The sequence below is a fragment of the Lontra canadensis genome, unplaced genomic scaffold (genome assembly GCF_010015895.1).
Source record: "Lontra canadensis isolate GAN:19392208 unplaced genomic scaffold, GSC_riverotter_1.0 scaffold124, whole genome shotgun sequence".
Lineage (NCBI taxonomy): Eukaryota > Metazoa > Chordata > Mammalia > Carnivora > Mustelidae > Lontra > Lontra canadensis.
This window is the reverse complement of record NW_022631118.1, coordinates 3,423,525-3,451,005: the sequence shown is the minus strand read 5'-3', so window position 1 is coordinate 3,451,005 and position 27,481 is coordinate 3,423,525. Positions and strand designations below refer to the sequence as shown.

At 42.3% G+C, this 27,481-nt stretch overlaps 2 protein-coding genes across 5 annotated transcripts in view; one reads left to right on the top strand and one right to left on the bottom strand.

Moving 5' to 3' along the window:
* Positions 1–8,147: 8,147 nt before the first annotated feature.
* On the top strand, positions 8,148–13,447 carry MKRN2OS (MKRN2 opposite strand). The gene is made up of 4 exons (XM_032841533.1): positions 8,148–8,396; positions 11,330–11,379; positions 11,957–12,119; positions 13,101–13,447. The coding sequence occupies exons 1-4, from the start codon at positions 8,179–8,181 to the stop codon at positions 13,339–13,341; spliced, it is 672 nt and encodes a 223-aa protein (XP_032697424.1). The 5' UTR covers positions 8,148–8,178; the 3' UTR covers positions 13,342–13,447.
* A 4,280-nt stretch (positions 13,448–17,727) lies between these two features.
* The window catches only part of TSEN2 (tRNA splicing endonuclease subunit 2), a 42,807-nt gene continuing 33,053 nt past the window's right edge, over positions 17,728–27,481 (bottom strand). For 2 of the 4 annotated variants that reach the window (XM_032841495.1, XM_032841496.1), the window contains exons 9-12: positions 23,231–23,267; positions 22,363–22,474; positions 21,168–21,257; positions 19,306–20,196 (exon numbers count right to left, since the gene is read on the bottom strand). In XM_032841495.1, coding sequence (XP_032697386.1) covers positions 20,137–20,196; positions 21,168–21,257; positions 22,363–22,474; positions 23,231–23,267 — 299 coding nt within the window. In that variant the 3' untranslated portion in view covers positions 19,306–20,136. Of the gene's footprint in view, positions 18,173–19,305; positions 20,197–21,167; positions 21,258–22,362; positions 22,475–23,230; positions 23,268–27,481 lie in introns of those variants that run through there. The other 2 variants (XR_004380755.1, XR_004380756.1) reach the window with 2 other exon arrangements.

The window sequence follows — 27,481 nt, the reverse complement described above, 5'->3', positions numbered from 1 at the left end:
TCCCTCCCTGCTTTATTGATATATAATTGACAAAAGTGTAAAGTATTTAAAGTGTACATGATAGTAATTTGATATATGTATACATTGTGAGAGGATTTCCATCATCTCTTTAACTAACACATCTATCACCTCACATGTTTACCTTTTGTATGTGAGAACACTTTATTTCTATCCTATTAGGAAATACTAGCTATATAATACATTGTCATCAACTCTAACCACCATGTTTTACATTGCATCCCCAGACCTTGTTCGTCTCATAGTTGAAAGTTTGTACCCTTTTACAAACCTCTCCCTTTCTCTCCTGTCCTTCTTCACTGCAACCACAACCATTTTCTCTAATCTTTGTTTCTATGAGTTTGATTTTTCTTAGATATCACATATAAGTGATAACATACAGTATTTGTCTTTTTCTGTCTGGTTTATGTCACTTAGTATAATGCCTTCAAGGCCCATCCATGTTGTTACAAATGGCAAGATGTCCTTTTTTCTCTTTTTGGGGGCTGAATAATATTCAATTGTATGTCTATACACCATGCCTTCTGTATCCATTTATCTACTGATTGACACAATATGTTTCTATAACTTGGATATAGTAAATAATGCTACGGTTAACATGGCAGTGAAGACAACACTTTGATATCCTATTTTCATCCTTTGGCTATATACCCAGAAAGTGGGATTCCTTGATTCTACAGTATTGGTTTTCTGGAGGAACCTCCATACTGTTTTTCATATTGGCAGCACGAACTTACAAAAGTATTCTCTTTTCTCTACATCTTTGTCAACACTCATCTCTAGTCTTTTTTTTTTTTAGATTGATTTTATTTATTTATTTATTTATTTATTTATTTGTCAGAGAGAGAGAGCACACAAGCAGGCAGAGTGGCAGGCAGAGGCAGAGAGAGAAGCAGGCTCCCCTCTGAGCAGGGAGCCCGATATGGGATCCCAGGATCCTGGGATCATGACCTGAGCTGAAGGCAGCGGCTTAACCAACTGTGCCACCCAGGCATCCTCATCCTAGTCTTTTTAATGACAGATGTGTGTCCAACAGGTGTGAAGTGATATCTCACTGTGGTTTTGATTTGCATTTCCCTGATTAGTGATGTTAAGCACCTTATCGTGTACCTGTTGGCATGTCTTCTTTGGAAAAATGTCTATCCAGTTCTTCTGCCTGTTTTTAAATTGGATTGTTTGGTCGTTTTTTTTTTTTGTTTATTTTTGTTTGCTATTGAGTTGTAGGAGTTCTTTATATACTCTGGATATTAACCTCTTATTGGATATATGATTTGCAAATACTTTCTCTCATTCCGCATGTTGCTTTGCAATTAATTTTTGGAAAGGTGCCAAGACTGTTCAACAGTGAAAGAATAGTGTTTTCACCAGATAGTGCAGGAGCAATTGGCTATCCATATGCAAAAGATTAAGTTAGACTCTACTTCACACCACATATAAAAATTAACTCAAATTTGGGACATCAAAGTGGCTCAGTTGTTTGAGCATCTGTCCTCAGCTTGGGTCATGATTGCAGGTGTTGGGATAGAGTCCTGCATTGGGCTTCCAGCTCAGGAGGGATTCTGCATCTCCCTCTGCCCCTTCCCCCACTCATGCTTGCTCTCTCTCTCTCTCTCTCTCCGATAAAAGAAAAAAACCAACAACTCAAAATTGATCACCAGGGACTTAAATGTAAGAGCTAACACTATAAAACTTAGAAGAAAACAAAAGCATAAATCTTCATGACCTTGGATTAGGCAGTGAAATTCCAGATGGGACACCAAAAGCATAAGCAATAAAAGAAGAAAAACATAAATTTTACTTTAACAAAAACAAAATTTTGTTTCAAGTAACACTATCAGGAAAATGAAAAGACAGTATTTTATTTTTTAAAAAGGTTTTTAAAAGCCTTTTTACAAGATTTTTTAAAAGAGCCAGAGAGAGAGAGAGCACAAGCAGAGGGGAGGGGCAGAGGCAGAAGCAGACTTCTCACTAAGAAAGGAGCCTGAAATGGGGCTCAATTCCTGGACCCTGGGATCATGACCTGAGCTGAAGGCAAATGCTTAACCCACTGAGCCACCCAGGTGTCCCCAAAAGACAGTATTTAAAATATATAGGATGTATATCCAGAATATATAAAGAACTCATACAACTCAAAAAAGATAGACAAATAATGTAATTTTAAAAATGGGCACAGGGTTTGCATAAACCTTACTCCAAAGAAGACATACAAATGACCAATAGGCACGTGAAATGATGTTCAATATCATTAGTCATCATTGGCCATTGGTTGAAAAGGTACCACCTGAAAACCACTAGGATGATGAAAATAAGAAATACAGACAATAACAAGTATTGGTGATGTGGAAAAGTTGGAACCCTCATAAATTGCTGGTGCGAATGCAAAATGATGCAGACACTTTGAAAAAAAGCTTGGTAGTTTCTCAAAATGTTAAACATAGAATTACTATGTGAACAAGTCCCCTCCTAGGTATATAATCAAGGTAACTGAAAACCCATACCCACGTAAAAACTTATTCATGAATATGAAATTTGTTATAGCAGCATTATTCATAAGAGCCAAAAATCAGAAACAACATAAACAACCCATCGACTGATGAATGGATATATAAAATGTGGTCTTACACAGGGGCCCCTGGGTGCCTCAGTCAGTTAAAATCCTGACTCTTGATTTTGGCTCAGGTCATGATCTCGGGATTGTGGGACTGAGCCCCACCTTGGGCTCTGCACTCAGCCAGGAGTCTGCTTGGGATTCTCTCCTCTACCTCTCCCTCTGCCCCACCTCCCATTCATGCTCTCTTTCTCTAAAAATAAATAAATAAAGTCTTTTAGAAAATGTGGTCTATACATACAATGTACTATTATAAAAAACTGATACACGCTACAACATAGACAAACTTTGAAAACTTGATGCTAAGCGAAAGAAGTCAGACACAAAAGACCACATATTGTATGATTCCATTTATATGAAATGTGCAGAGAGACAGAGCCATAGACAGAAAGCAGACTAATGGTTGCCAGGAGCTGTGGGGAGTGGAGGATAGAGAATGACTGCAAATAGGCAGGAGCTTTCTTTTTTGGGGTGATGCAAATGTTCTAAACTTAGATTAGATACAAATCACTGAACTATACACTTTAAATAGGTGAGTTTTATGATGTATATATTTTATCTCCATTTTTAGAAGAAGTGAGAAATACAAAGCTAGGGAAAGGGATCCAACACATAGATAATAGAATCTTGGGACACTGAAAAAACAAAATTGAACTAAAAAAGTAGAATTTCTTGAAGAAAGCCGTAACAAAGAAAACAGAAAAAATACTCAAAATCATAATTTATGAAAAATTTTCTGAAATAAAAAAGATGTGAAATACATATTCGGGGCACCTGAGTGGCTCAGTTGTTAAGCATCTACCTCGGGCTCAGGTCATGATACCAGCGTCCTGGGATCAAGCCCCATATCAGGTTCCCTGCTTAATGAGGAGCCTGCATCTTCCTCTCCACCTTCCTTGTGCTTGTGTTCCCTCTCCTGCTATCTCTCTGTCATAAATAAATAAAATATTTAAAAAAGGGGGGGTGTGCCTGGGTGGCTCAGTCAGTTAAGCATCTGCCTTTGGCTGAATCATGATCTCAGAATCCTGGGATTGAGCCCAGCATTGGGCTCCCTGCTCAGCGGGGAGTCTGCTTCTGCCTCTCTCTCTGTCCCTCCCCTTCATTTGTGTGCACTCTCTCTCTCTCAAATAAATAAAATCTTAAAAAAAAAGAAAAAAGAAAAAAATCATCTGGCCATGTTGGCAAAAAAAAACATATGGGGGGGTGCTTGGGTGGCTCAGTTGGTTGGGTGTCTCCCTTTGGCTCAGGTCATGATCCTGGGATGGAGCCGCACATCCAGCTTCCTGTTCAGCAGAGAGTCTGCTTCTCCCTTTCTGTCGCCTCCCCTCTACTTGTGCAGTCTTCCTCCTCTCTCTCCCCTTCTCTCTCTCTAAAGTAAAAAAAATAATTTTTTTTTAAAGGAACACATGATTTATGAGAGAAAGAAGATCAGTTTGTCATCAGGCTTCTGAACAGCCGTGGTTTATGCCAGAAGAAAATGGAATGACACATTAAAGAAAATGGGAGCCAAGGATTTTACATCCAGCAAAACCGAACTTCCAAGTATAAAGAACAGAGAGAAATTGTAATCAACATGCAAAAACTCAGGAAATATTCTTACTATAAGCCCTAAGGAATCTTCTAGAGGATGAACTTCAGAAAACCATAATTACTAGAGAGAGAGGAAAAGACAAGTAGCGACATTCAATATAAGTTTGTGTGTAGAGAGAGCTTAGCCTCAGTGAGGACTGAAGATTATTATCTACAATGCCAGATGCTCTGACAATGAAGATATAGAACAACCCTTTAAATAAAGAAGGTGAGGCGAGTATATGCAAAAACAATGTTTAACTCTATTTAGTAATCATAATGGGAGGTGTGGCATTACTATTCTTACCCTAAGACTGTTGTATGTGTAAAGTGGGATTAAGCAAGTGACTAATTATGGAAAATTCTAATTCCATAGTCCCCTGTATCCTTGAGAATGAACATTTTCAGTGTGGAAGAAAAGAGATGTCAATGTAGTGTAGAAGATGACCAGTAAAAACCCTATAGTCCTGAATTTGAATTAGAAATAGCAGTACGAATTCATGAAGTATTTTATCTTCATGGGCGTGCATGAGAGTGTGCACTTTTTAAAACCCCACTTTGTTCACTAAAAACGTGGAGAAATAACCAATAAACATCTTTAGAGGGCAGAGTGTACCCTTGAAATACCATTTCCCACTGAAAGAAAGAAATCAGGGCTTCTTGGAGAAATGGCTGATTCCAGGTCTGAGTTTGGGAAAGGTCAAGATGAACCTGGAACATCTCAATGGGCTAGATAGCAAGGAAATCATCAGTGACTAGGAGGTTCATGTGAAAAGGACTCAGGGGCCCATGGAAGAGGCCACAATGGGACAATCTACGCTTTGACAATAAAAACCACATTGGGTTGAAATCCAGCTAGTATGTTCACACCCAGGATTCATTAAGTGACAGTAGAGTAGAACAGATATGGGACCAACTGGGTACTTTCTGAGTACATCAGAGATGTCCTCATTATCTTGAAAAGTGAATCAAGAATCGGGCACATGTCCAATCCTTCCAGTATGCCAGTACCACTGTGTAAGTGAGTAATAGCTGAGGGGAAGTGTCTCCTCATACTATTATTCCAACTAATGTATAAAAACAACATGATGGACTTAGACTATCATCACTGTGCCACTGTCGGTGAATGAATGGATCTGTAAGCACTGAAAACAATGGGGACTACCACGAAAAAAGAGTGAAGACCAGATTTGATGTGCCTCTGCTGAGAGAACACATTACCACCCACAGTCTTGACAAGAGGATCATAACTCAGTCCGATCCGGTCTCTGGAACCAGGTGGTAACTTGAAGGGTGTACAGAAAGGACACTAGTGTTTTGAACTGAACCCCGAGGAAGCCATTAGCAACAGACCATGGGAGACCCTACAGGTTCGGCAAATTGGATGCTTCACAAATACATGATAAAAAAAATCAAAGGAAGGAAAAGGAACCAAAACTTAAGATACAGAACAAAAATGTTTAAATAAGACTCAACCACTGTATCTATGGATGCACACTTGGATAATGAAACCAAAATGAAGCACAAGGAATGATTACTAGAAAAGTGGGTGTGGGGGTCACTTCTGGAGGAAGACGGGGGCAGGGGGATGGACAGGGCAGGGACCCCTGAGATGGATCGAAAAGTGCTAGCTCTTGACTTTGAGTGATACTTACAAGAGGTTCACAGTAAAATAATCCATTAATCTATACATTTGTTTTGTGTTATCATCTGTATCTGTTTTATTTTTACCATAAGAAGATTTTTAGAAATAGAGAAAATAAGGTAAAAAGGATTTAAGATGCCTGTGTTTTAAAGAGTTTTTAAATTTATTTTTAAGTGATCTCATGACCCTATGTGGGGCTCAAACTCACAACCCCGAGATCAAGGGTCACATGCTTTCCCAACAGAGCCAGCCAGGTACCCCAAGATGCCTGTGTTTTTTGAAAAGGAGAATGCTAGTGTATTAAAAACCTTTATCAAGGCATGATGCCTCCGTTCCTTTTCATAAGATTAAAAATTCCTCTTGGTATTGGTGTCATGAAGATGAATATATTCTCAGTTGAAAATAACTTGGGGGACACCTGGGTGGCTCAGTCATTTAAGCATCTGCCTTTGGCTCAGGTCATAATCCCAGGGTCCTGCTCCATGGGGAGCCTGCTTCTCCCTCTCCTCCCTGCTGGTGCTCTCTCTCACTGTCTCTTTCTCTTTCTTGCTCTGGGGTGAATAAATAAAATCTTTTTAAAAAAATTTAAAAAACTAAAAAAAAAAAAAAAAGAAAGAAAATAACTTGGGCCACTCAAAACAATCAAACAATAGTTACCTGGTTTATATTAATAATGAACAACCTCAGACTTTGGTCACCTGAGCTGGGCATCTAGCTATAGCCTGTCTGCCCTCGCTGTAACAAGAGAAGATGGTTGAAAAGATTTCTCAGGTTTTTTCTAGTTCTGTGAGTCTGATGATCATTTTCATATTATTAATACTTAATATGCACTTTTCTGCATTTCAGCATACTGTAATTTATTTAAATCCATGCTGTGAAACACTTTTCCCAAGCAACTATGCCCACCATGATACCCACAGGTCTTCCCTTTACCACTGCTTTTCTCTGGAACTATAGGCATCGATAAGGGCTTGGCTAAATAAAGTATGGTGCAGGGCTGCCTGGCTGGCTCAGTCAGTGGAACATGTAACTCTTGATCTCAAGGTTGTGAGTTTAAGCCCCATGTTGGGTGCAGACATTACTTTAAAAAAAGTAATGGTGTAGACATTAGTTTAAAAAACAAAAGTGTGGTGCAACCAAACTATGGATTCCTATGCAGTCATCTGAAAGGACAAGCTGGACCTATAGTCCTAATTTTGTAGATAAATTTCTGAGATGACAGAAATACAAACATTTCAAAACAGGGTGCTGTTATCACAACACTGGCATTTAAAAAATTATGTGGAAATACTCATTTACCTTACTATTAGTTTTCTCAGGGAACAGGATTTGATGAGTAGAAAAATGTTGTGGAGGAACAGGGGACATTACCTTTTTTTCTTACCTTATTTTGCAGTTTCTCAAAATTATTTTAAAATTGAAGAATCGGGGGCACCTGGGTGGCTCAGTGGGTTAAGTCTCTGCCTTCGGATCGGGTAATGATCCCAGGGTCCTGGGATCAAGCCCCGCATCGGGCTCTCTGCTCGGCGGGGAGCCTGCTTCCTCCTCTCTCTCTGCCTGCCTCTCTGCCTACCTGTGATCTCTGTCAAATAAATAAATAAAATCTTTAAAAATAAATAAATAAATAAATAAATAAAATTGAAGAATCATACAGTGCATGTAGTAAAATGTTCAGCTTGATGAATTTTCACAAACTGAATACTCAGTACAACCAGTCCCTTGATAATGAATCAGAGCAGCCGCAGGCCACAGAAACTCCCTCCTGCCATCTCCTAGACAGTATCCCTCTCGCCCCCACCCAGGGCAACCACTATCCTTATTTTTAACTGCTGTTAATTTTTTATGAGCAAGATTACTTCTACGATATAAAACATCAAAACAAAATAGCCTCCAAGGCTATATTTATCCAACAACAAAACAACATACCCTATTTTAGAAACACAGAAATAAATGGGAGCCCTTAACTGCAAGAAGCTCACAGACTAATGGCTAATCAAATATCAGAACTCCAGGAGAAACATGAATCCGCTTGTACCAGTGCAAGGGAATGCTCAAGGAAGCGAAGGAAGGTTTCACAGAAAAGTAGGGCTTTAAAGGATAAGTAGGAGCTGCATGTTGACAAGGCTGGAAAGAAACTGTAAGTGAGCACAAATGAAAACTAGCTCTTTAAGACACCAGTTTCTGGGGAGGTCTGGTTACTGGTTAATCCTACTTGCGCTGTCAATCAGGATGACATCACTGCTGTTCAGGTTACTCTGGAAGCTTACATTTGCTAGCCAGGTAATGAGGAAAAGGAAGTCTTGGGAAACCGTGCCTGGTTGCCCAGGACAGGAAAGCCATGCAGCGTACTGAGGCTGGAAAGGCTTTAATTAAATTCAACCACTGTAAGAAATACATCTATAGCTTCAGTGTTCCCCAATGCTGCCCCCTCTGCCAGCAGGTCATAGGCTCGAGGAAGCTGGAGGAAGCACCTATTAGCATCTCCAATCCATTTACCAACGGGCATCAGGAAAAATGTTCATTCCTCCTCAGACCAACTCAAGGGACGTTTCTTAGGTACAGTGCTTTTTGAGTGTTATATTAAGTGATTCTGTAAACTTCTTCTGTGTTGTAGTCACTAAAACTTTTTCTTTAAAGATTTATTTTAGAGAGAGAGAGTTCCCATGGGGGGGGAGGGAAGGGTGGAAGGGCAGAGGGAGAAGAAAAGGAAGAGAGAATTTCCAGCAGACTCCCTGCTGAGGGGTGAGCACAGAGCCTATTGCAGGGGTGGGTGGGGGGGCTTTGAGATGCTATGAGACTGAGATCATGACCTGGGCCTAAACCAAGAGTTGGACACTTAACCAATCAAGCTACCCAGGTGCCCCCCAAACTTTCTTTTTCTAACATGCACTATACGGTGTGAGGTTTGGCGGATAATCTTGCCAGTGTCTCAGCATTAAATCCTAAAATTTAGGTCTATTCATTTCATAAAGATAGATGGTGTGTGTACTTTCCTAGACTGGTAAGTGCAAGACTATATGAAGAATAAGAGAAGATCAAAACTGCTTATGCACTCTTAAGAGAGGAAAATTGATAGCTTGGCACTTTTTTAGGTCACAGATTTTGTCCTAAGAGGGTAACTGGGAAAATGACCCAGCAGCTACTCTAATCAAAATAATTTCTTTACTGCAAGTTAGTCTGTAATTTCTGTGACCAACAAGAACAATGTACAAAGCCTGAAGAAAAGCCATATACAGACTATTCTGCATTGAGATGAATTAAACTGAAGACCAGAGGTGGTGTGCCTCGGTTGTGGATACCACCTGACTAAGAAAGATTTCAGAAATCAAAAGGACTGTGCCTCCTTAGTGTCCCTGTGGAGTTTAAAAATGGAATTAGAAGTGGCCCAAGATAAACCAGGAGTGAGAGCAGGGACACTATGGAATGACCATGGTCACGAGCATCACTATGACCTAATGCCTCCTTGAAATCTACCCTCCCAAACCCCATGTGCCCTCGGCAGCGCTGGTTTGGGATAAGACAGTTGGAGTGGTCTAGACTTTTCCCTGCTTACTAACTTCCTTAATTCATTTCCTTCCTGTCTTTATGTGGATGAAATGAACCAAAGTGTGCAGAGTGCTGCACCCCTGCCCCTCTGGGAGGCTGCTGGGTACAGAGAGAATAGCGCAGACTGTGTTGCCACAAAGCCCCCAGTTCCTACTTCCATTCAGACCAGCTCCAGACCCTCCAGTCTCTGTTCCTCATCTACAAATGGAGGGTCCTGCCGACCCTGCAGGGTGGTGAGGGCTCAGTGATAAGGCAGATAAACCTGACCCTGGCACCAGTCACAATGTTGATCCAACGTACTCCTTTCTATCCTATTCGTATACTCAGTTCAGAATACAACTGCCAGAACTTTCGTTTTCCTTATCTGAATCATGAAGCCCAAAAGGTTTCATAAGATCCCCTCATTCATGCTAACCTGGAGTATTAACTGGCTGGATTCCAAAAGCTTTTGAATGAAGTGATTAAAATTCAGAATCTATTTACCATAACATTGGTTCATTCAACAAATCCTTACTGAGCAGCTAGGGATGTCACAGTGAAGGAGCCACAGCCCTGCTCTCTAGAACATGACAGACTTTCAGGTTGGCCTCTAGGAAGCATTAATTTATTCTGTGATGTGGTAGCAATACTGACAGGCCTCGCCTTGCTTGGCATGAGAAGTGAGGTGGTGATGTTGAAACAGGTTATATGCTTTGGCATCTTCCCATCCCCCCAGACTAGGATCTGCAGAAACCTAAGTAGTACCTTTACCACCAGACCCTCTATGGCCCACTTCCAAATTGTTCCTTTCCCTTTCAGCCAACTTCCAAAACCTCAGGACTGACTCCCACGATTCACCTTGAGACGATTTCACCTACTTTGTGAAAGAGAACCTGCAATAACCCAAAGGAATCACTGAGGTTCTCATCAAACTCTCAGGGCTGTCACATATAGTTGTGCAGGTTGTGGACTACACAAAGCTCCCTGGCCACTAAGGGACGGGGGCGGGGGGGCGGGAAGGAAGGAATAACTGGGATTTCAGCAGGAAACAGAGTGCCATGACACGCCGGGTTCATTCTCAGCCTCTGAACCCATGGGGTCTCAAAACAGAGTGGCTGCAACAAGATGACCTGGGGGATCACTCTGAAAGTGGGGCCACTGTTTGTGTTCTTGATCATCTTAAAGCCTGGGACTGCTTGCTTCCATTGGGAACCTGCCGTCTCATGAAGGAGCTTTATCATTTAACAATGACCTCTGATTTATTCAACACCTGTATGTGGCCAGTACTTGACAGGCATTTTATTCTTACAACCAGCCTGCTGAAGGTTTATGATATCCCCATTTTACAAATGAGGAATCGGAGATCAGAGAAAGTGAATTTCTAATGTCCCAAGGCTAGTAAGTGATGGCCTGGGATTGTATATGAAAGTTAAATCATGGAGTCAGAGATTTAAGGGACAGTCTCAGGTCAAGAGTAATTTTAGGAAGCAAGGGCTGTCCAGGAAAAGCGAGCATGGCCGTGGGCTACAAAGACCAAAAGACGCTATTTCAGTTTCGATGGCAGAGGTCCACGGAGATGCACTCAGGTCCTTTTCCCTGCTTAGCCTGAGGAACAGGCTGTAACCTCACCTACAATGTGGAAAGAATGAGGAGCTCCTTCAACAACTGACCTGCAGGTGTGCCCCTCTGCTGGGGAGCTAGGAGCTAAGCTGACTCCAGCAGGGCTCGCCTTCTACACACTTTAGTGCGTGTGTGGTGGTGGTGGGGCTTTAGTAATAATAATGGGGTGGGGTGTGGTTTAAAAAAACCCTTGGGGGCCAGGGGGTATTTTCTACCTCAAATGTACTCTTGACTCAACCGGTTTTGAAATAGCGCTTCCTCTCCCCTGGTCACTGATGGCCAGTTCTGGCACCAGCCAAGATCAGTCTCCTACTGTAAATACCGACTCTTCCTGTTTCTTTCAGGGAGTACGATGGAAGGTCTGATCTTCACGTCGGAATAACCAACACGAATGGTGAGTGCCCTGCTCAAGGCAGGAGAAACTGACGGGTGAACAGAAACCCAGGACTGGGTGTTTGGACTCAGATTTACCCACATGAGCCATCAAATGTATGACCCATTGTCTCAGCGGAAAGTCAGTGCTGATTTAAGGAAACCAGAGAGACCCTCTGATACATAGAAAACTTCAACAAGAATATGGAGATGATTATCTTGGCCCTATGATTGTCTCCATTTGCTGTGGCAACTTTGTGGAAGGAGAAGAGGGGGTGGAGAAAGAACTGGGTTTCCCGGAAAGAAATGAGGTGCTGAGGGCAGGAGAGGCAGAGGTTCCAACAGCCCCGATGCTCCCTGGCTCTAGGGAAGGCTCCAGCTCTGTTTCGGGGGGTGGCTGCCTCCCCAGCTTGACCCTGAGGGTGGGGAGGCAGATTCTAGAGCCTCTTGTGGTCTCCTGCTCTCTGACAGCCATCAGAAAGTACGATCTGGCTACCCTCTTTGTAAAGTGACCATGGTGGCTGTGACCGTCTTCCAATCACCCCTCACAGAGGCGTGTGTTCCCTTAAGCTCCCGCGTGACCCCATTTCCGGTTGCAGGAGTAGTGTATAACTACACCACACATGGCATCCGGCGAGATGAAGCAGGGTGGGAGGAGAGTGTAAGCATCCCGCTACTGCAGCCTGGCATGTATAGACTGATGGACCAGTGGGACAAGTACCTGGAAGACTTCTCCAGCACGGGGGCCTGGCTGCCCCAGAGGTACGGTTCCCTGGAGGTTCCCCATGCAGGTGTGACCCCAGCGCAGATGACTCGTAAGCTGTGTTTGGTTCCTGTTGAGCCTGTACGAGATAGTAGGGCCTGTAACAAAGCATAAGCAGGGGTCGAATGACCTTGGGTTTTATGCAGGGGTGAGCCAGTCTACATTTACATAACAGAGTCACTGTATCTTAAGAACTGAAAGGACTACAACATAGTACTCATGTTATTTGATTAGAATTTTTACATACTTAACATTTAATATGTACAGCAAAAGCCATATTATAGTCCCTTAAAAATTTTTTTTTTAAGATTTTATTTATTTATTTGACAAAGGGACAGAGATCACAAGTACTCAGAAAGGCAGGTAGAGAGGGAGGGGGAAGCAGACTCCCCGCCGAGCAGAGAGCCACATGCAGGGGCTTGATCCCAGGACCCTGGGACCAGGACCTGAGCCGAAAGCAGAGGCTTTAACCCACTGAGCCACCCAGGCGCCCCCCACCTTAAAAATTTTTAAAAATGTTTAAAACGTAAAAAATACCTAACAGCCCTTTTTTTGATTTAGCAATTTGAAATTTCTCAATTTCTTGCTCCCTCAATACTTTAGGTATGTAGCATACTTGTAGACCTAATTGGTTTGAGGCTTCCCTTAAAATAAGTGTAGACGCTGGGATACCCTAAAACTTAGAAATGGAACTCTATTTCTAAAACGTCCGTTCCCCAAGTTTCTGTACAACTCAAGTCAGCATTCTGAACATCTAGGCGCGTCCACGCCTATCTTGCTGAAGTTGCAAGCAGAAATAGCCCAAGCGGCCAAGCATCCTTCAGATCTGCACCCTGGGAGTTCAGTCGTCCAGGGGACCAGCAGACCCAGTGTGCAGAGGGCCCAATTTCAATCCTGCAAGTCCCTTGGCGGCTTCACGGCCTGTGTCTGAGCCACTTTGAAACCTCAGCCTTCTCTTCTCACCATCCTTGTTTTCTAAGGTATGAAGAAGACCGTCATAACTGCTACAGTTACACCCTCACATTCATTAACTGTATTCTGACCACAGAAGGCAAGGAGCAACTGGGCAAAGAAGAGTTCACAGAGAAGTATGTGGTCCCAAGGACGAGGAAGGCCTCCAAGTACATCACACTCTATCGGGCGATAGAGGAGCATGGCTTCTATGTGACCGACCACCCTGATGAGGAGACAAGTCCTCCGGAGGGGAGTGGCTCATGCTGAGTGTGCTAAGAGCAGAGGGACAGCACCGTTAGACGGTTTGAGGGAGTTCTACGTGTGTTCAACTGTGGTTAATAACAAGGTGTTATGGCTTTCTTTGTAGCACATTTCTACTTACTGCATTGTGTTTATGAAATTAATATTGCTATGTTTTGCTAAAGTTTTAAAAATGGTATGCAATACAAGTAAATTTAAAAAAAAAATTTATTTGACAGAGAGAGACACAGGGAGAGAGGGAACACAAGCAGGGGGAATGGGAAGGGGAGAAGCAGACTTCCTACTGAGCAGGGAGCCTGAAGCAGGACTCCATCCCAGGACTCTGGGATCATGAGCTGAGCCAAAGGCAGACACCTAACTGACTGAGCCACCCAGGTTCCCCTCATTTCAAGTAAATTATTCTCATAATGGTTCTGTTTTTATTTTTTCTTTTTTATTAATTTTTTAAATTTTTTATAAATATATATTTTTATCCCCAGGGGATGGTTCTGTTTTTAAACTGAGGTTCCATGTTACAGCATAAAGTGGCAGCATCTTTTATTCACAGGACAATGAAAGCTATTTTTTTAATTAAAGCTGAACAAATTCATCTTTCCATGTGAACCTAGAAAGGGCATTTGTAGAAAGGTGAGCGAGACACAATTTATGAAATAAATTCTCCTGTTTTTATTCAAAAAGTGCATGGTAACCTTTTGACAGTAATAGTGAAAGAAAGAGCAGGAAAACAAGCAAGTAAGGGTTTCTGAATCTAAGTTAGGAAATGGGCTCCACTTCTCAATCAGTCTTTATGAGACTATATGCAAAGTGGATGGCAATTCACTCAGTCAGTCTGTTTCTCTCTCATATTACTTGACCTGACATGAGGAGATTGGGATGTTGAGCTGACCAAGGCAAGTACATCCCCTGTCTACTGTATTTATTTATATTTTAAACTTTATTTATTTGAAGTCATCTCTACACCTAACATGGGGCTTGAACTCACAACCCTGAGATCAAGAGTTGCGTGTGCTTCTGACTGAGCCAGCCAGGTGCCCCTCTTCTGTCTACTTAAGTATGGAATTCAGCGGGCACCTGTGTGGCTCAGTTGTCATGATCCTGGAGTTCTGGGATTGAGTCTGCATCGGGCTCCCTGCTCAGCAGGAAGCCTGCTTCTCCCTCTTCTGCTTCTGCTTCCACTTCCGCTTCTGCTTCCCCAGCTTGTGTTCCATCTCTCACTGTCAAATAAATAAATAAAATCTTAAAAATAAATAAATAAGTACAGAATTCAGGAAGAACACAAAGAACACAATAAAGACTTCTTTAATACCTTCAGGGGGAAGAAGGGGATAACTGGGATGAGGAATTATAAAGAAGTGAAGTGATTTTTAACAACCACATCAGAATTCATATACCCAAATGATCACTGAACTTTAAATAGCCAAAGAGAAAACATTTCATCGTTCCTCTCTGGAAACTGCTTCCAGAATTCAGTTTGTTTTTGACCAAATGTGATTTACCACCACAGCTAATCTCCCCAGCTACGGCACCAAATAAAGATGTCTACTTTCTAAAAACCAAATCCATCTTCATGGAACCAATAATTTACTCATAAGAAAGAGATTTAGAAAACTTGCTACAGATCCTTAAGGGCTGTTTCCAAAGAGGCATTTGGGTAAAGTTTCAGCACTTGGTAACTTCAGTGGGGAAAAAAGGCATAGTACACCACTTCCATCTATAGGTTCAGGTACGTTTAAGAAAAACAAAACCTCCCACCCAGAATATGATGCCACTTTAAACAGAATCATGCTTACTATTCTGCGGTGTTCAAGAAGTCATAAAGACTTCAACTGGGTAAAGATGAAAAGTGTTGAGTTTGGGAAATATTCCAATTTGTCCCTATTCTCTTAACACACTGTTTTAGGACTCTACTGCCCTGGTCTAGCTGTTTCCCAATTATTGATAATCAGAGCAGCTGCACTTAATGGGTATCATTAAGGATTCCACACCTGAGTAAATTTCTTCCTCTTTCTTCCCTTTTGATCCTTAAGACCATCTTGTGAGGTAGGTACTAACAATATGCCTCTTTTACAGATGAAAAGGGAAACTGAAGAAATGACTTGCCCAAAGTCACATAGTGGGAAAACCAGAGATCAGACCTAGGTATGACTGCAAAGGCTGTGCACTTAACTCCCTGGGCCACCTGGCAATCTGAAAGCAGCCAGTGGTACCTGGGATTTGTGGCAACTGGGTCACAGATTTGCCATCATTAGAGAAGATAAAGGAGAAAATAAAGATTTTGCTTTGACATTCAAATACGGAAAGGAAATAAATGTCACAAAACAATTCAGATAAAATAAGAACGGTTAATGCTAGAAATACCAAGTTCATGCTTTCTCTTAGTGCTTCACTTGATTTTCAAACAAAGCTTTCAGGGTCCCCAACGCCTGTTTTGAGGGCTGCTCTCCAACCTGGGGGTGACCATAGCAGTAGTCACCCTATTTCTTTTTACACTTCAGGAGGCCACAAATTCCCTCTCATAAAAATCACAGCACGACCCTATAAGCTTTACCCCTAACAAAGGAAATTCAGCATTGAAATAACACCAATAGATGGCAATGTTGCTTAGTTTTACAGAATTATTACCTGAGACTCCTTCCATTAAGTTTCTTTTATCATACCAGTTAAATGCTAACAGAAGTACAAGGCAATTCAGCATTGGCACCAACTCCATTTCCCAGAGGAGTTCTCGCTGGCACTCCCAACAACATGCCTCTGCATCTCAGCACCCCTGTCCCGTGCTGCCCTGGGGCACACACCTAGTCCCCACCAACACCACGCAATGGCCGCAGTGGCCAACTGCTGGGCTCCTTTTCACAGCAATGTCGTAAAGTTGGCCTCGGTGTTCCTCATTTGAAAGTCTAAATTGATCCACCCAAAAGGCATCTTCCCAAAGCCTTTGGAGCATTGATGAATTACTCCTACCACCAGGAAAACCCAATAAAATAAAATAATAAATAAAAATATTTATTTATTTATTTATTTAATTTATTTTTTAAAGATTTTATTTATTTGACAGAGATCACAAGCAGTCAGAGAGGCAGGCAGAGAGAGAGGGGGAAGCAGGCTCCCCGCCAAGCAGAGATCCCCATGCGGGGCTCGATCTCAGGACCCTGGGATCATGATCCAAGCCAAAGACAGAGGCTTTAACCCACTGAGCCACCCAGGTGCCCCAATAAACAGTATTTAAAAGGAAGAGAAACCTAACCAACCCCACCCTGGTAAACCTGCCTAAAACTATGCCCCATTCATGCTGGTTTAATCCCTGCCAAGCGTAATGTTATCAACTAATCACTTTCTAGAACTCAATCTCCTTACAGGAGAACTTAGGCCAGCAAAGCCACAGACTTTACTATTTCCCTTCACTTTGGGAATGAGGTCAGAAAATGTCAGCCTCTAAAATGGAAGCTAAGAGAATCATCATAAAATAATCAACTACTCAAATAACTGCTTTAACGGATGGTAGGTATGGTGGTTCTTACAAGAGTGCTTCCTGTCTACTCCCAACCCCCCACCAAACAAATCCGCATGGCTGGAAGCAACTGAAAGTCATCTGTGCTGTATTTCTGATTTCACATGTTTTTCTAGGCCGGTGTCACTTCTGCTGGAGATCTTGTAAAGGCACTAAACCCAGGACTGAGAGCTCTCGGGTCAAGTCCTCCACTTGCACTTGGTGGCGGTGGTGTGTGGTGGTCACATCTCTGAGACTCAAAACCTTCGTCCTAGGGCAGAAACTCAAGTCTGTTGTCGGAGAAGCATGAACACAGGTGTCTGCCCCATCTTAACCTCCACTATTTATTTGCTATAATAATATTTTTTTTGCTATAATAATTTTTCCAAAAAAAAATGGTATTCCATATTGGCTACACCCATCCCCCCACCCCAAAATGAGTCTGAGTCTGCAGAAAAATCACTCAACTAGTGCCTGAAGCACACAGCATGCGCTAGTCTTAGCTGACCACCCAATGCTTGTGCTGTTTGGATGGTGGTGTATGGTCACATCATTTCCCCCGCTTTATTGAGTAAAAATGTCTCTTACGGAAATGGAAAAGCTCATGAAGAAAGTAAGTGTTTTGGGTACCCAGGTGACTCAGTTGGTTAAGTGTTACGTGTTTGCCTTTGGCTTGGGTAATGATCCCAGGGTCTTGGGATTGAGTCCCGTATTGGGCTCTCTGCTCAGTGGAGAGCCTGCTTCTCCCTCTCCCACTCCCCTCGGTTGTGCTCTTTCTCTCTGTCAAATAAATAAATAAAAATCTTAAAGAAAAAAAGAAAGTAGGTGAGTTTTAAAGGCCTAGGAAATCCCCTTAGAAGAAAAAAAAGTGATAATAATTTGAGAAAGGTGATCATATAAAAGAATCCTGGCCAAACATGTGTTCCCCCTTTATTTGTGTATGGTTTTTTGCACTGGGTGACAAAACAAACTTGGAAAAAGTGTTGGTTCCACGAAGTCTGATGGTGCTCTTGAGTGTGGCATGCTACTTTTATAAAGCCAGTGAAATCCTTGTATGGAGGGTGCACAGCTGGTCAGCGCAATGCTCCTGAGCACATGTTGCTACAGCGAGCAGCTTAGATGCCTTGGAAGGGCTGGAAAGTGCTGGAGCAGAGGGAGGATTTGGTGAAGAATTGTTTTGAAGCAAGCCTGGAAGGTTCATGATTTAAGAGCCACATAAACACACTTTGAAGAGAGTAGGTGAAGCAACTTCCGTTTTCAGTGAGGCAGCAGCATCTCCCCCAGTGAACCATGGCCATGCCTGAAGGTGGTTTTATCACAGAACAAATTTCCAATCTTGCTCAACCTGAGCTTTTTAAAAAGAAAACACATGCCATCTGTTACGTTTATTTCAGAAGGTGAGAAAAAAGTTCCAGGACATAATGCATCTACAGATAAGCTAATCCTACTCTTTTTGCTGGTAACTGTGAGGCTCATGTAAACCAAAACCTTTGCGGTACATCATTCCAGAACCCCAGGGCCCCTGGGTAATGCTGAAGAGTGCATGGGCTGCGACATGACATTCACACTGTGGACTTGAAGAAGGAAAATCTTTCCTAAGAGGCTGGTCTAAAGATGATGCTTTTGAACATTCTTCTAGAGCCTTCAGTTAGAAATAATACCTGTGCAGTCTTGTGGCTTTTCTGCATCTTTAATGTGGCCATTACATGAAGGGAGTTCCCACAACCTTGAAGGCACATTAGCTGATGATAAGATATGTGACGTGGAGTGCTCACAGGAGGACAGGACTTTGATGAAGGATTCATGGTAGAGTTTTTACCAGAAAGGCACATGATACACTGATCAGGCTTGGAGAGAAACGTCACCACCAATGACAGATGAAATAGGGGAAAAAATGGCTCCAGAAATTTTGCTGACCCTCAGGGTTTTGAGAGGGTGCTGCTTCAAAGCCAAGTCTTTTACTTTGCTAAGGAGCCTGGAGAAAGCAAAGCGGGTAGTAAAAATATTGAAGTATTAGCATCACTAATGAAGAGCAAAAGGACTTACTACTAAGAGACTCTTTCAAAGTGATGATCATTATTGGTCTGAGGCAGGGGAAAAAGTGGACAACCTCCTTCATCTGAATGCCAAATCTTTAAAACAGAGACCGTGCAGATACAATGATTCTCGTGTGAGGGAGCAGGATCCTGCCGTGAACAGAAGTACCGCGTTAACACACGCAACTACAAGCAGCATCTCAGGCTGCTGGCAGCGCCAGAGGAATGCACACAGATTCCCATCTTAGTCATCTCTCAGCTTCAAGCTCGTACCATCCACTTCTGGGATATTTAGTGCCAAGGAGAAGACTGTCTGCCAGTGTCTTGAATTTGGACACGGGACAAATCTGACATTTATTTCCCTCATACCAATACTGGCCTCTCCCCTGCTCATCTGCCCCTCCACCCCCGCCACCACCCTGAAAACCTTCAATGGTACGCAAGCGATTTGAAAAAGGCTTGGTTTATTGTGTTTTACCAAATGCTAACTGCATTCATTATGTAACTCCATACATTATTTCTCTACATTTTAAAAATTTTGTAACAAGTTCACTGAAGCACGATGCAATTTTTCTCTAATACTGTACAATACTGTTGTGTACCATACACAAGCATGTCCATCAGTGAGTTCGTGGAGAGCTAAAGATTAGGTTTTAAAGGCTTTATGACACGGAAATCCTTGACAGATATTAAACGGATTTTTAAGCGTTTGAGTAATTGGTTCAGGTTCTTAGATAAGGTGAGATACACATTATTTGTTCCCTTTAAATAACAGAATACAGAGCCTTACAATCCCCAAATCACCTCTCTGGCACTCTCTCAGGAACAGCCTGGAGGTGAGTTACAAGAGACGCACGTGTACGAGTGTTTGGGAAACTGTACTGTGCCACATAAATGTAAACTACTGTCATTTTCAAGTAAAATCAGAGAGTAACAGAATTTCCCTGCTGCCGGAAGAGTCCTCTTGGGACTCATCTAGTCGCACCTGCTTACTGAATAGATGAGGACCCCGGCCCACAGACGAGCTGCTCAGCATCAGGCGGGAGTCAGTTACTGACCCAAGGACAGAATCTGAGGCCAGCACAGGGCTCTTTTTTCTCCCCTGTGTAATCTTATCTTGTAAAATACTAACTGCTTCTTGGTGCTGGGACTGCTATGCCCTTTAAAACTTTTCAATAATCAGGTGATTATAAGAGGACTCTACCTCACACTGAACTTGGCTTACTGTAGGAGACTCAATAGCATTTGCTGATAAAGCAGAATTCTGAGGTTGAATTGTTAAAGTTCATCTTGGTCACTCCTCTCTCGTGAAGAAACCCAACGGCTTAGAATCACCTCCTGTAACCAATGAAAATAAAAAGGTGACTAAAAATTTCAAGAACAGAAATGAAAGAACATGCTAGGCGTGTGGGATCACAGCAACATTTCACAAAGAACCGTCTATAGAATGATGACATCCACTCCCATTCCTTGTCACTGAAACACGTGCGGCTAAGGGGAAGGCAGCAATACACACCTTCCATGCAAATACCATCTACCGTAATCACACCAAGATTTTAAAAGCTAAACTTGTGTTGGCAGTGGTATTCCATTAGCACATTTCAGCAACAGGAGTGCCAGTATGAAAGCGAGCCTTTACCATTAGAACCAGCTCTGAGACCATGCTGGTATATCCAGGCCAGCACTGAGAAGGGAGCAGTGGGCTGGGCTGGCACTCGAAGAACAGCTAACCTAGAGGGTGCGAGCGGGGCAAACTGCTCAGATGAGGCATGGGCACTGGGGAGGCTGGCTGGCAAGGCTGCAGCGGGACAGAGCAGTGCGAACAAGAAAGGGTGCAAGGTGAGAGACAAAGAAAACCGACAATATGCTGGATGTGGGGGAGCAGTCACAGGCAGTGCGAGGGGCAGAAATAGTCACTAATACTGGGTAACAGGATGGCCGCCGTGGCGGAGAAACACCTGCCAGAAGACTCAGAAGCCAGACAAGAAGTTCAAGGCGGGGAGTGAGTTAGCAGCACCACTTTAGTTTCTGGGACTGAGAGTGGGGAGGCTAGGAGGGCCCAGGCTGTCTGTAAAAGCGGCATCGGCTGGATGGTGGGGATGGAAGCCAAATGACACAGCAGATAAAGTGGCAGCAGGAATTATGGGGGAGTGAGAGTGGGCTCAGCAGGGAGAGGGCCTCTGCGGGGGCTTCCTGTTACCAAGGAAAGATGGTTTTCATTTTTTTTCTTGGGACCACATGTTCCAGAGGACACAATATGGTGGACGGAATCTTTGGGATGCCATGAGTCTGTCTCTGAGTTTACCTACCTGAACTTTAATTTGTTTCATACATTCTGGGGACTCCATCTCTTTGTCAGTCATGGTAGAGGGTTTAATCAAGTAGCACAGCATCAGTTCCTATTGAGAGATGAAGAAAATGTCCACATTCCACACAATAACAACATAAATTTGGGTGCAGGAAATGAAGGCAGGCTCCACTCCCTCCCGTCGTGTGCTCTTGGAAACTCACAAATCACACTGATTTCCTCCTAGGAACATGACTGGGCCCGACAGCTAGACTAAGGACCTGCCATTTAGTCATTGTTGACATGGCAAGAGAATGCAAATAAAGCAAATATATGGATTATAAACACAGTATTTAAAATATTAAATATATGCTACAAGTCCCATAAAGTGGGTCTAAAAGTACTAAAAGCAGTATAGACTCCCTATTTCTAACAAAGTTGCTTTTTATAGACCATGCATAAGCAACTTAACCTGGACTCAAGATAGTTTCCACCTGGCCTCTGCTGGACCTTCTGATCTCCCCTGCCACCGCGCCTCCAAGAGCACTGGGGCACAGCCAGAGGGGGTTCACAATCTGTGTTCAGTTAGCAAACTTTTGGATGACAGAGAACACACAAAGCTTTCATCCTTAGTAGTCCTGATGTAAGATGAAATTTCCCGCCTATCTTGATGACAGCAGAATCCAGCAGAACACAAGCCAGGCAGTCGGATGACTTCGGGTTTAAATCCCAATTCTGCGTATAAGCTGTGTGATCTTGGCTTTGTCACTCAGGATCTGATTCTGATTGATTCCTCACCCTTAGGGATGAGGATAACAACATGGTGGTGAGAAAACACATACAGTGTTTAGCCATAAATATTAATATCCTTCCTTTCTCTTCAAGAGATCTGCTAGCTCTGAAAAGAAATTTACCAATGTTTTGACTCCCTTGTGAATGTGTGTGAGTGACTGTTGAGCATGTGCTGACAGCACCTCTGGGAAGGAAGGCAAGGCCCACCTACATCAATCACTACAGGAAGCTTTGAAGCTCAATTCTTGGAGCTCAGCACGAGTGGGTGATGGCAGGGAATGTGAGAGGAGGTCAGCTTCTAGCCCCTTCTCGCTGGCAGGTGTGAAGTTACTACAGATGACTTCTATGATTCTATTACATTTAATAAAAAAAAAAAAATCCAACCATTTTAAGGGACACGTGAATGCTAAAGCTGTTGTTGTTACCTTGGAGACATTAACTGAAACTCTGCTCAAGGCAGCCAGTGACCTCCAACTGAAAGGTCTGCGAAGAGAGCCCTCAAAATGGTCATCGACCAACTCAATAATGACAGAGTAACTGGAAGACACAGAAGGCGTTATAAAAATAAACAGCATGAAATCAACCTCTTTAAATGAATAATGCTTATTCTACCAAGTACAAAGATACAGAAAATAAAACATACATCATCTAATCCTGAATGTCCTTGCAAGTTACTGGGAAAAGTATTAATGAAAACGTTTGCTTTACATTAAAAACTTTCAGGCTCATCTCAACACTGACAAGGAGAGAACAGAAATATTTCTTCCAATAAGAAAGCCATGAATTCGGGGTGCCTGCGTGGCTCAGTGGGTTAAAACCTCTGCCTTCGGCTCAGGTCATGATCTCAGGGTCCTGAGATCGAGCCCCACATCGGGCTCTCTGCTCAGCAGGGAGCCTGCTTCCCCCCTCTCTCTGCCTGCTGCTCTGCCTGCTTGTGATTTCTCCCTCTCTAAGTCAAATAAATAAACAAAAATCTTAAAAAGAAAAAAGGAAAGCCATGAATTCACTTAACTGTTTAGATACTAACACTCACTGATATTAAGACGAACAATTACTGCAATAGATTAACTAAAAGTGTAACACTACATACAACACATTTGTCATAACCTATTCATTATTTTACATATAGTACAACAATGTTAGTGTATAAGGCACAGATTTAGAGCATCTATTCCTAATAGGTCAAGAGAAACGCGACTGTAATAGTTTCTGTGGCATTGAAAATTACACTGGAAGACAGAAATTTCCTCCTGTTCCTTTAAACGATAAACTTATTTAAAAATCACTCCAAACCTCGCGTGGTAAAATGGAGGGCCTTTTCGATACAACACTGCAAAGAAAAAGAAAGAAAATGTATAACCACTTGAAATCAAAATCTTATTACTGGCATTTTCTCTTCTCTAAAGAGATATAAATACCCAATTATCTGTATATGGGTAATCTGCAATATGCCCCGTGATCTATTTTTAAAACCCAAACTGTTTTCTTCCCCTGGAACAAAAAGCAATTAGTAAAGCAAATCTGTGGCCAGGATCCTAACAATTTTATCTCACCCTCCCTCACAAATGAAATCCAAATTCAAATACAAGTGATTTTGGTCTTGCCTCTTGTCTTATACTCTTCCAGAGTGAGAATGTGAAATTATGTTAAACATGCAAAGTACATATAATGTTGACCAATATTTTGTTATTAATTTCAAATCAAAGTAATTCAAAGTGTCTGAGCTACTCCCGCCAGGTAAAAGCTGGCTGGAGTTTTGGTGCTAGAGATGAATAAGAATCATCACTACTTTTTAAGAAATTCAGTCAGGTGGGGAAAACAGTCACGTAATCATACAGGCCATTTGGAGATGAGTCTGCCCTACTAAGTCGATCTGTGGAGGTCAACAGCCAGTGCCCACAAGAGCCTGGGGAAAGGACTCTGACCCGGAGAATCTTGAACTGCATAGGGAACCCTTCAGAGGCACAAAGTCTGTGGCAAGTCTGTTTACCAAACTCATTCCCTCTCTTTCTAGGCACATGGCTAGATCATGTCTCTTAGTCTCCCAAGCAGTCAGGCTAGCCCATAAGACCCTGCATGTACCAAGCCTGTACTTATTTCTTTTTGAAGATGACCTTCAAAGCCATGTGGTGAAGACCATGGAGCCGTAAGGAAGAAGGCGAGACTCCTGAAGCACCTTTGGGAGTTGATCTGCACCCCGACTCAGAGACACCAGTTTTCGGATTGCACATGCAAAATTAACTTCTGTTGTTAAGCCTCTGAGATCTGGGGTTTATATGTAACTGCAGGTATAAAAATTATCTTTACTAATACACAATTATATCTATAAGCTTGTGACTATCCCCAGTGCAAAATCAATGCAGGAAAGCTTTTTATCCTTTGAGGAATTGAGAAAATTTTCCTTTTCGGCCATGCCAGTACTGTAGCTAATCACATTTCCCTTAGGCTCAACAAGCTCAGAGCCAACTTGACAGCATGAGTAGTAACCCGTAGGCCCATGGACATTACAGCAACCCTTCACCTAGACTACATTTACTAGGGTCATGCTTCCTTCTTACAATGATATTTCCTATTTAAATTATAGTTAAAGGATTTGGCAAGTCAGCTCAAATTCACTGCGTGTAAGGGGACAAATTTAAGTAAATACCCTAACATACAATCCTCAGCTTTCTGAGATGTGGTGTAGGGAAGGAAACCATGTACTGGAATGAATTTGAATTCAGGAGTTTTGCTGCCTGCCCGGTTTCTGCCACTCATGGTTGTATGACTTCAAGCAAGTTACTAACATCTCTGAGCCTCAGTTTCCAAAATTGCAACATGAAGAACAAGGGGCAACTGAGATCTTTTCCAGCACTCAGATATCATTACTTACGATCAGGCACACATCTCTAACATGCTTCTGGGACACTAGAACATTACATAGCTGGAAAGCAGCCTCCACCCCTAAATCAGGTCATTTCAGATGACTGATAAGGTTGGTGGTATAGCTTACAAGTTACAAGCATGAACAGTGGCATCAGACAGACCCAGGTTCAAGTCTTTTTAGTGTCAAGACCAAATGACAACATCTTGTGTTTCAATCTCCTTCTTATAACATCTGGGGGTAGTAATTGAAGATAGAGGTGTTGGCAGAGTGGCTGGCATAAAGTGAGGGTTCAAAATGCTACCTGGGATAGTATTCATAATGATGACAGTGTCTTCAGAGTGAACAATAAAATTGTTTTACAAAAATGCCTCTCAAGTAGAAAGATGAAAACTTTAGAAATCTAAGAAATCCTGGGCATTCAAAAACGAAGTCTGAGAGAATGGGGAAAAGAGAAAGCTCCTTTTTTTTTTTTTTTTCATTCTTTTAAACCTGGCTTTTCTTTTCTTTCTTTTTTTTAAAAATTTTATTTTTTATAAACATATATTTTTTTTCCCCCAGGGGTACAGGTCTGTGAATCTCCAGGTTTACACACTTCACAGCACTCACCATAGCACATACCCTACCCAATGTCCATAACCCCACCCCCCCTCTCCCAACCTCCCTCCCCGCAGCAACCCTCAGTTTGTTTTGTGAGATTAAGAGTCACTTATGGTTTGTCTCCCTCCCAATCCCAACTTGTTTCATTTACTCTTCTCCTACCCCATTAACCCCCCATGTTGCATCTCCTCTCCCTCATATCAGGGAGATCATATGATAGTTGTCTTTCTCTGATTGACTTATTTCGCTAAGCATGATACCCTCTAGTTCCAACCATGTTGTTGCAAATGGCAAGATTTCATTTTTTTTTGATGGCTGCATAGTATTCCATTGTATATATATACCACATCTTCTTTATCCATTCATCTGTTGATGGACATCTAGGTTCTTTCCATAGTTTGGCTATTGTAGACATTGCTGCTATAAACATTCGGGTGCATGTGCCCCTTCAGATCACTACGTTTGTATCTTTAGGGTAAATAGAGAAAGCTCCTTCTTATAAATGTAAGCCAGACATGGCATGTGGAAGGAATGACAGAATTAGAAAATGATCAGGGCAAAAACCAATTTGGAAAACCATTATAATTATTGGGGATGCAGATATGCAGTCTTATCCTACACATTCCATGTTAATTACAAAAGAAAATACGCAATTTTACAATGGACATCTGATAATGGTCACTTTATCCAACTAATCAAATCTAGTATCATCAACAGTGGGACAGCCTGACATTAAGTACCTCCTGACGGGGTACAATACCCACAGCACCGATGCAAGCCAAAGAATGTGAACTGGAGTCTAATCATGAGGAAACAAACATATCTAGAATGTAGAAGGATATCCTCTAGGACTCTTCAAAAAAAAAAAAAAAGTCATGAAAACCAAACAAGTTAGAGAAACTGTTACAGATTTAAAAAAAGCTAAAGAGGCTGTGGTGGGGTGAATGGTGGCCCCCAAAAGATACATTCATGTCCTAATCCTTGGAATCTGGGAGATGGCCTTCTTTGGAAAAGGCTCTTTGCAGAGATTGGAGTGATGCCACCATAATCTGAGGGACGCCCGGTGCCACTAGCCGCTGACGACGCAAGGGATCAATGTCCCCTACTGCCCAGCAGACTTCCAGCCTCCAGAGCTGTGAGGAAATGAATTTCTGTTGTTTTATGCCCCCCAGACTTTGGTAATCTCTTATGGCAACCCTAGAAAAATAAAAGAGAAACCTAACACCAGATGTGATACATGAACTATGAGTAGAGCCTGCATTAAAACAACAACAAAATCCCCATAGCTGCAAAAGACATTTTGGGGACAACAGAGAGAAATTTAAGTTTTCTGGTATTTTGATGATACTCTAAGTCCTGATTTCTCTCAGGTATTGCACGGTATTATAGCTATGTAGGAGAATGTCCCTATTCTCATGGGTTGCATGTAGAAATACTATGGGTTGTGTGAGCAGATGTGGAAATGTTAATAAAAATATTTAAAATGTAGGGCACCTGGGTGACTCAGTGGGTTAAGCCTCTGCCTTCGCCTCAGGTCATGATCTCAGTGTCCTGGGATCGAGCCCCACATCAGGTGCTCTGCTCAGTAGGGAGCCTGCTTCCTCCTCTCTCTCTGCCTGCCTCTCTGCGTACTTGTGATCTCTCTGTCAAATAAATAAAATTAAAAAAAATATATATTTAAAATGTTTAACTGGAAAAATAAGCCAAGAGAGTGGTTTAGGAAAGAACAAGACATGGGAAGAAGACACAGCTCTTTGTTTGTGGTGAGTACAGAGGAGCTGCTCTGATGCCTCTTCCTGGACACAGAACCAGGTACCAGCCTCTGAGCTGGGTGTCATGACTAGGGAGGGCTCCTCTGGTCTCTGGGAACCTGGTACTCTGCTGGCTTCTAATGTTTCCCATCACTCCACTTGTCTTGCGACTTCTAATTCATAGGCAGCTATGAAATTACATGACCCAACTCAGTCAAGGTGGGAGGGAGGCTTAGGAGTAACTAGATCTTAAGTCAGTCACGTCAACCAGTAGCTGCATGTGTCAGAGAAAAATATACACCTGGAGCTGGTTTTCAGCTTTCTGGCCAG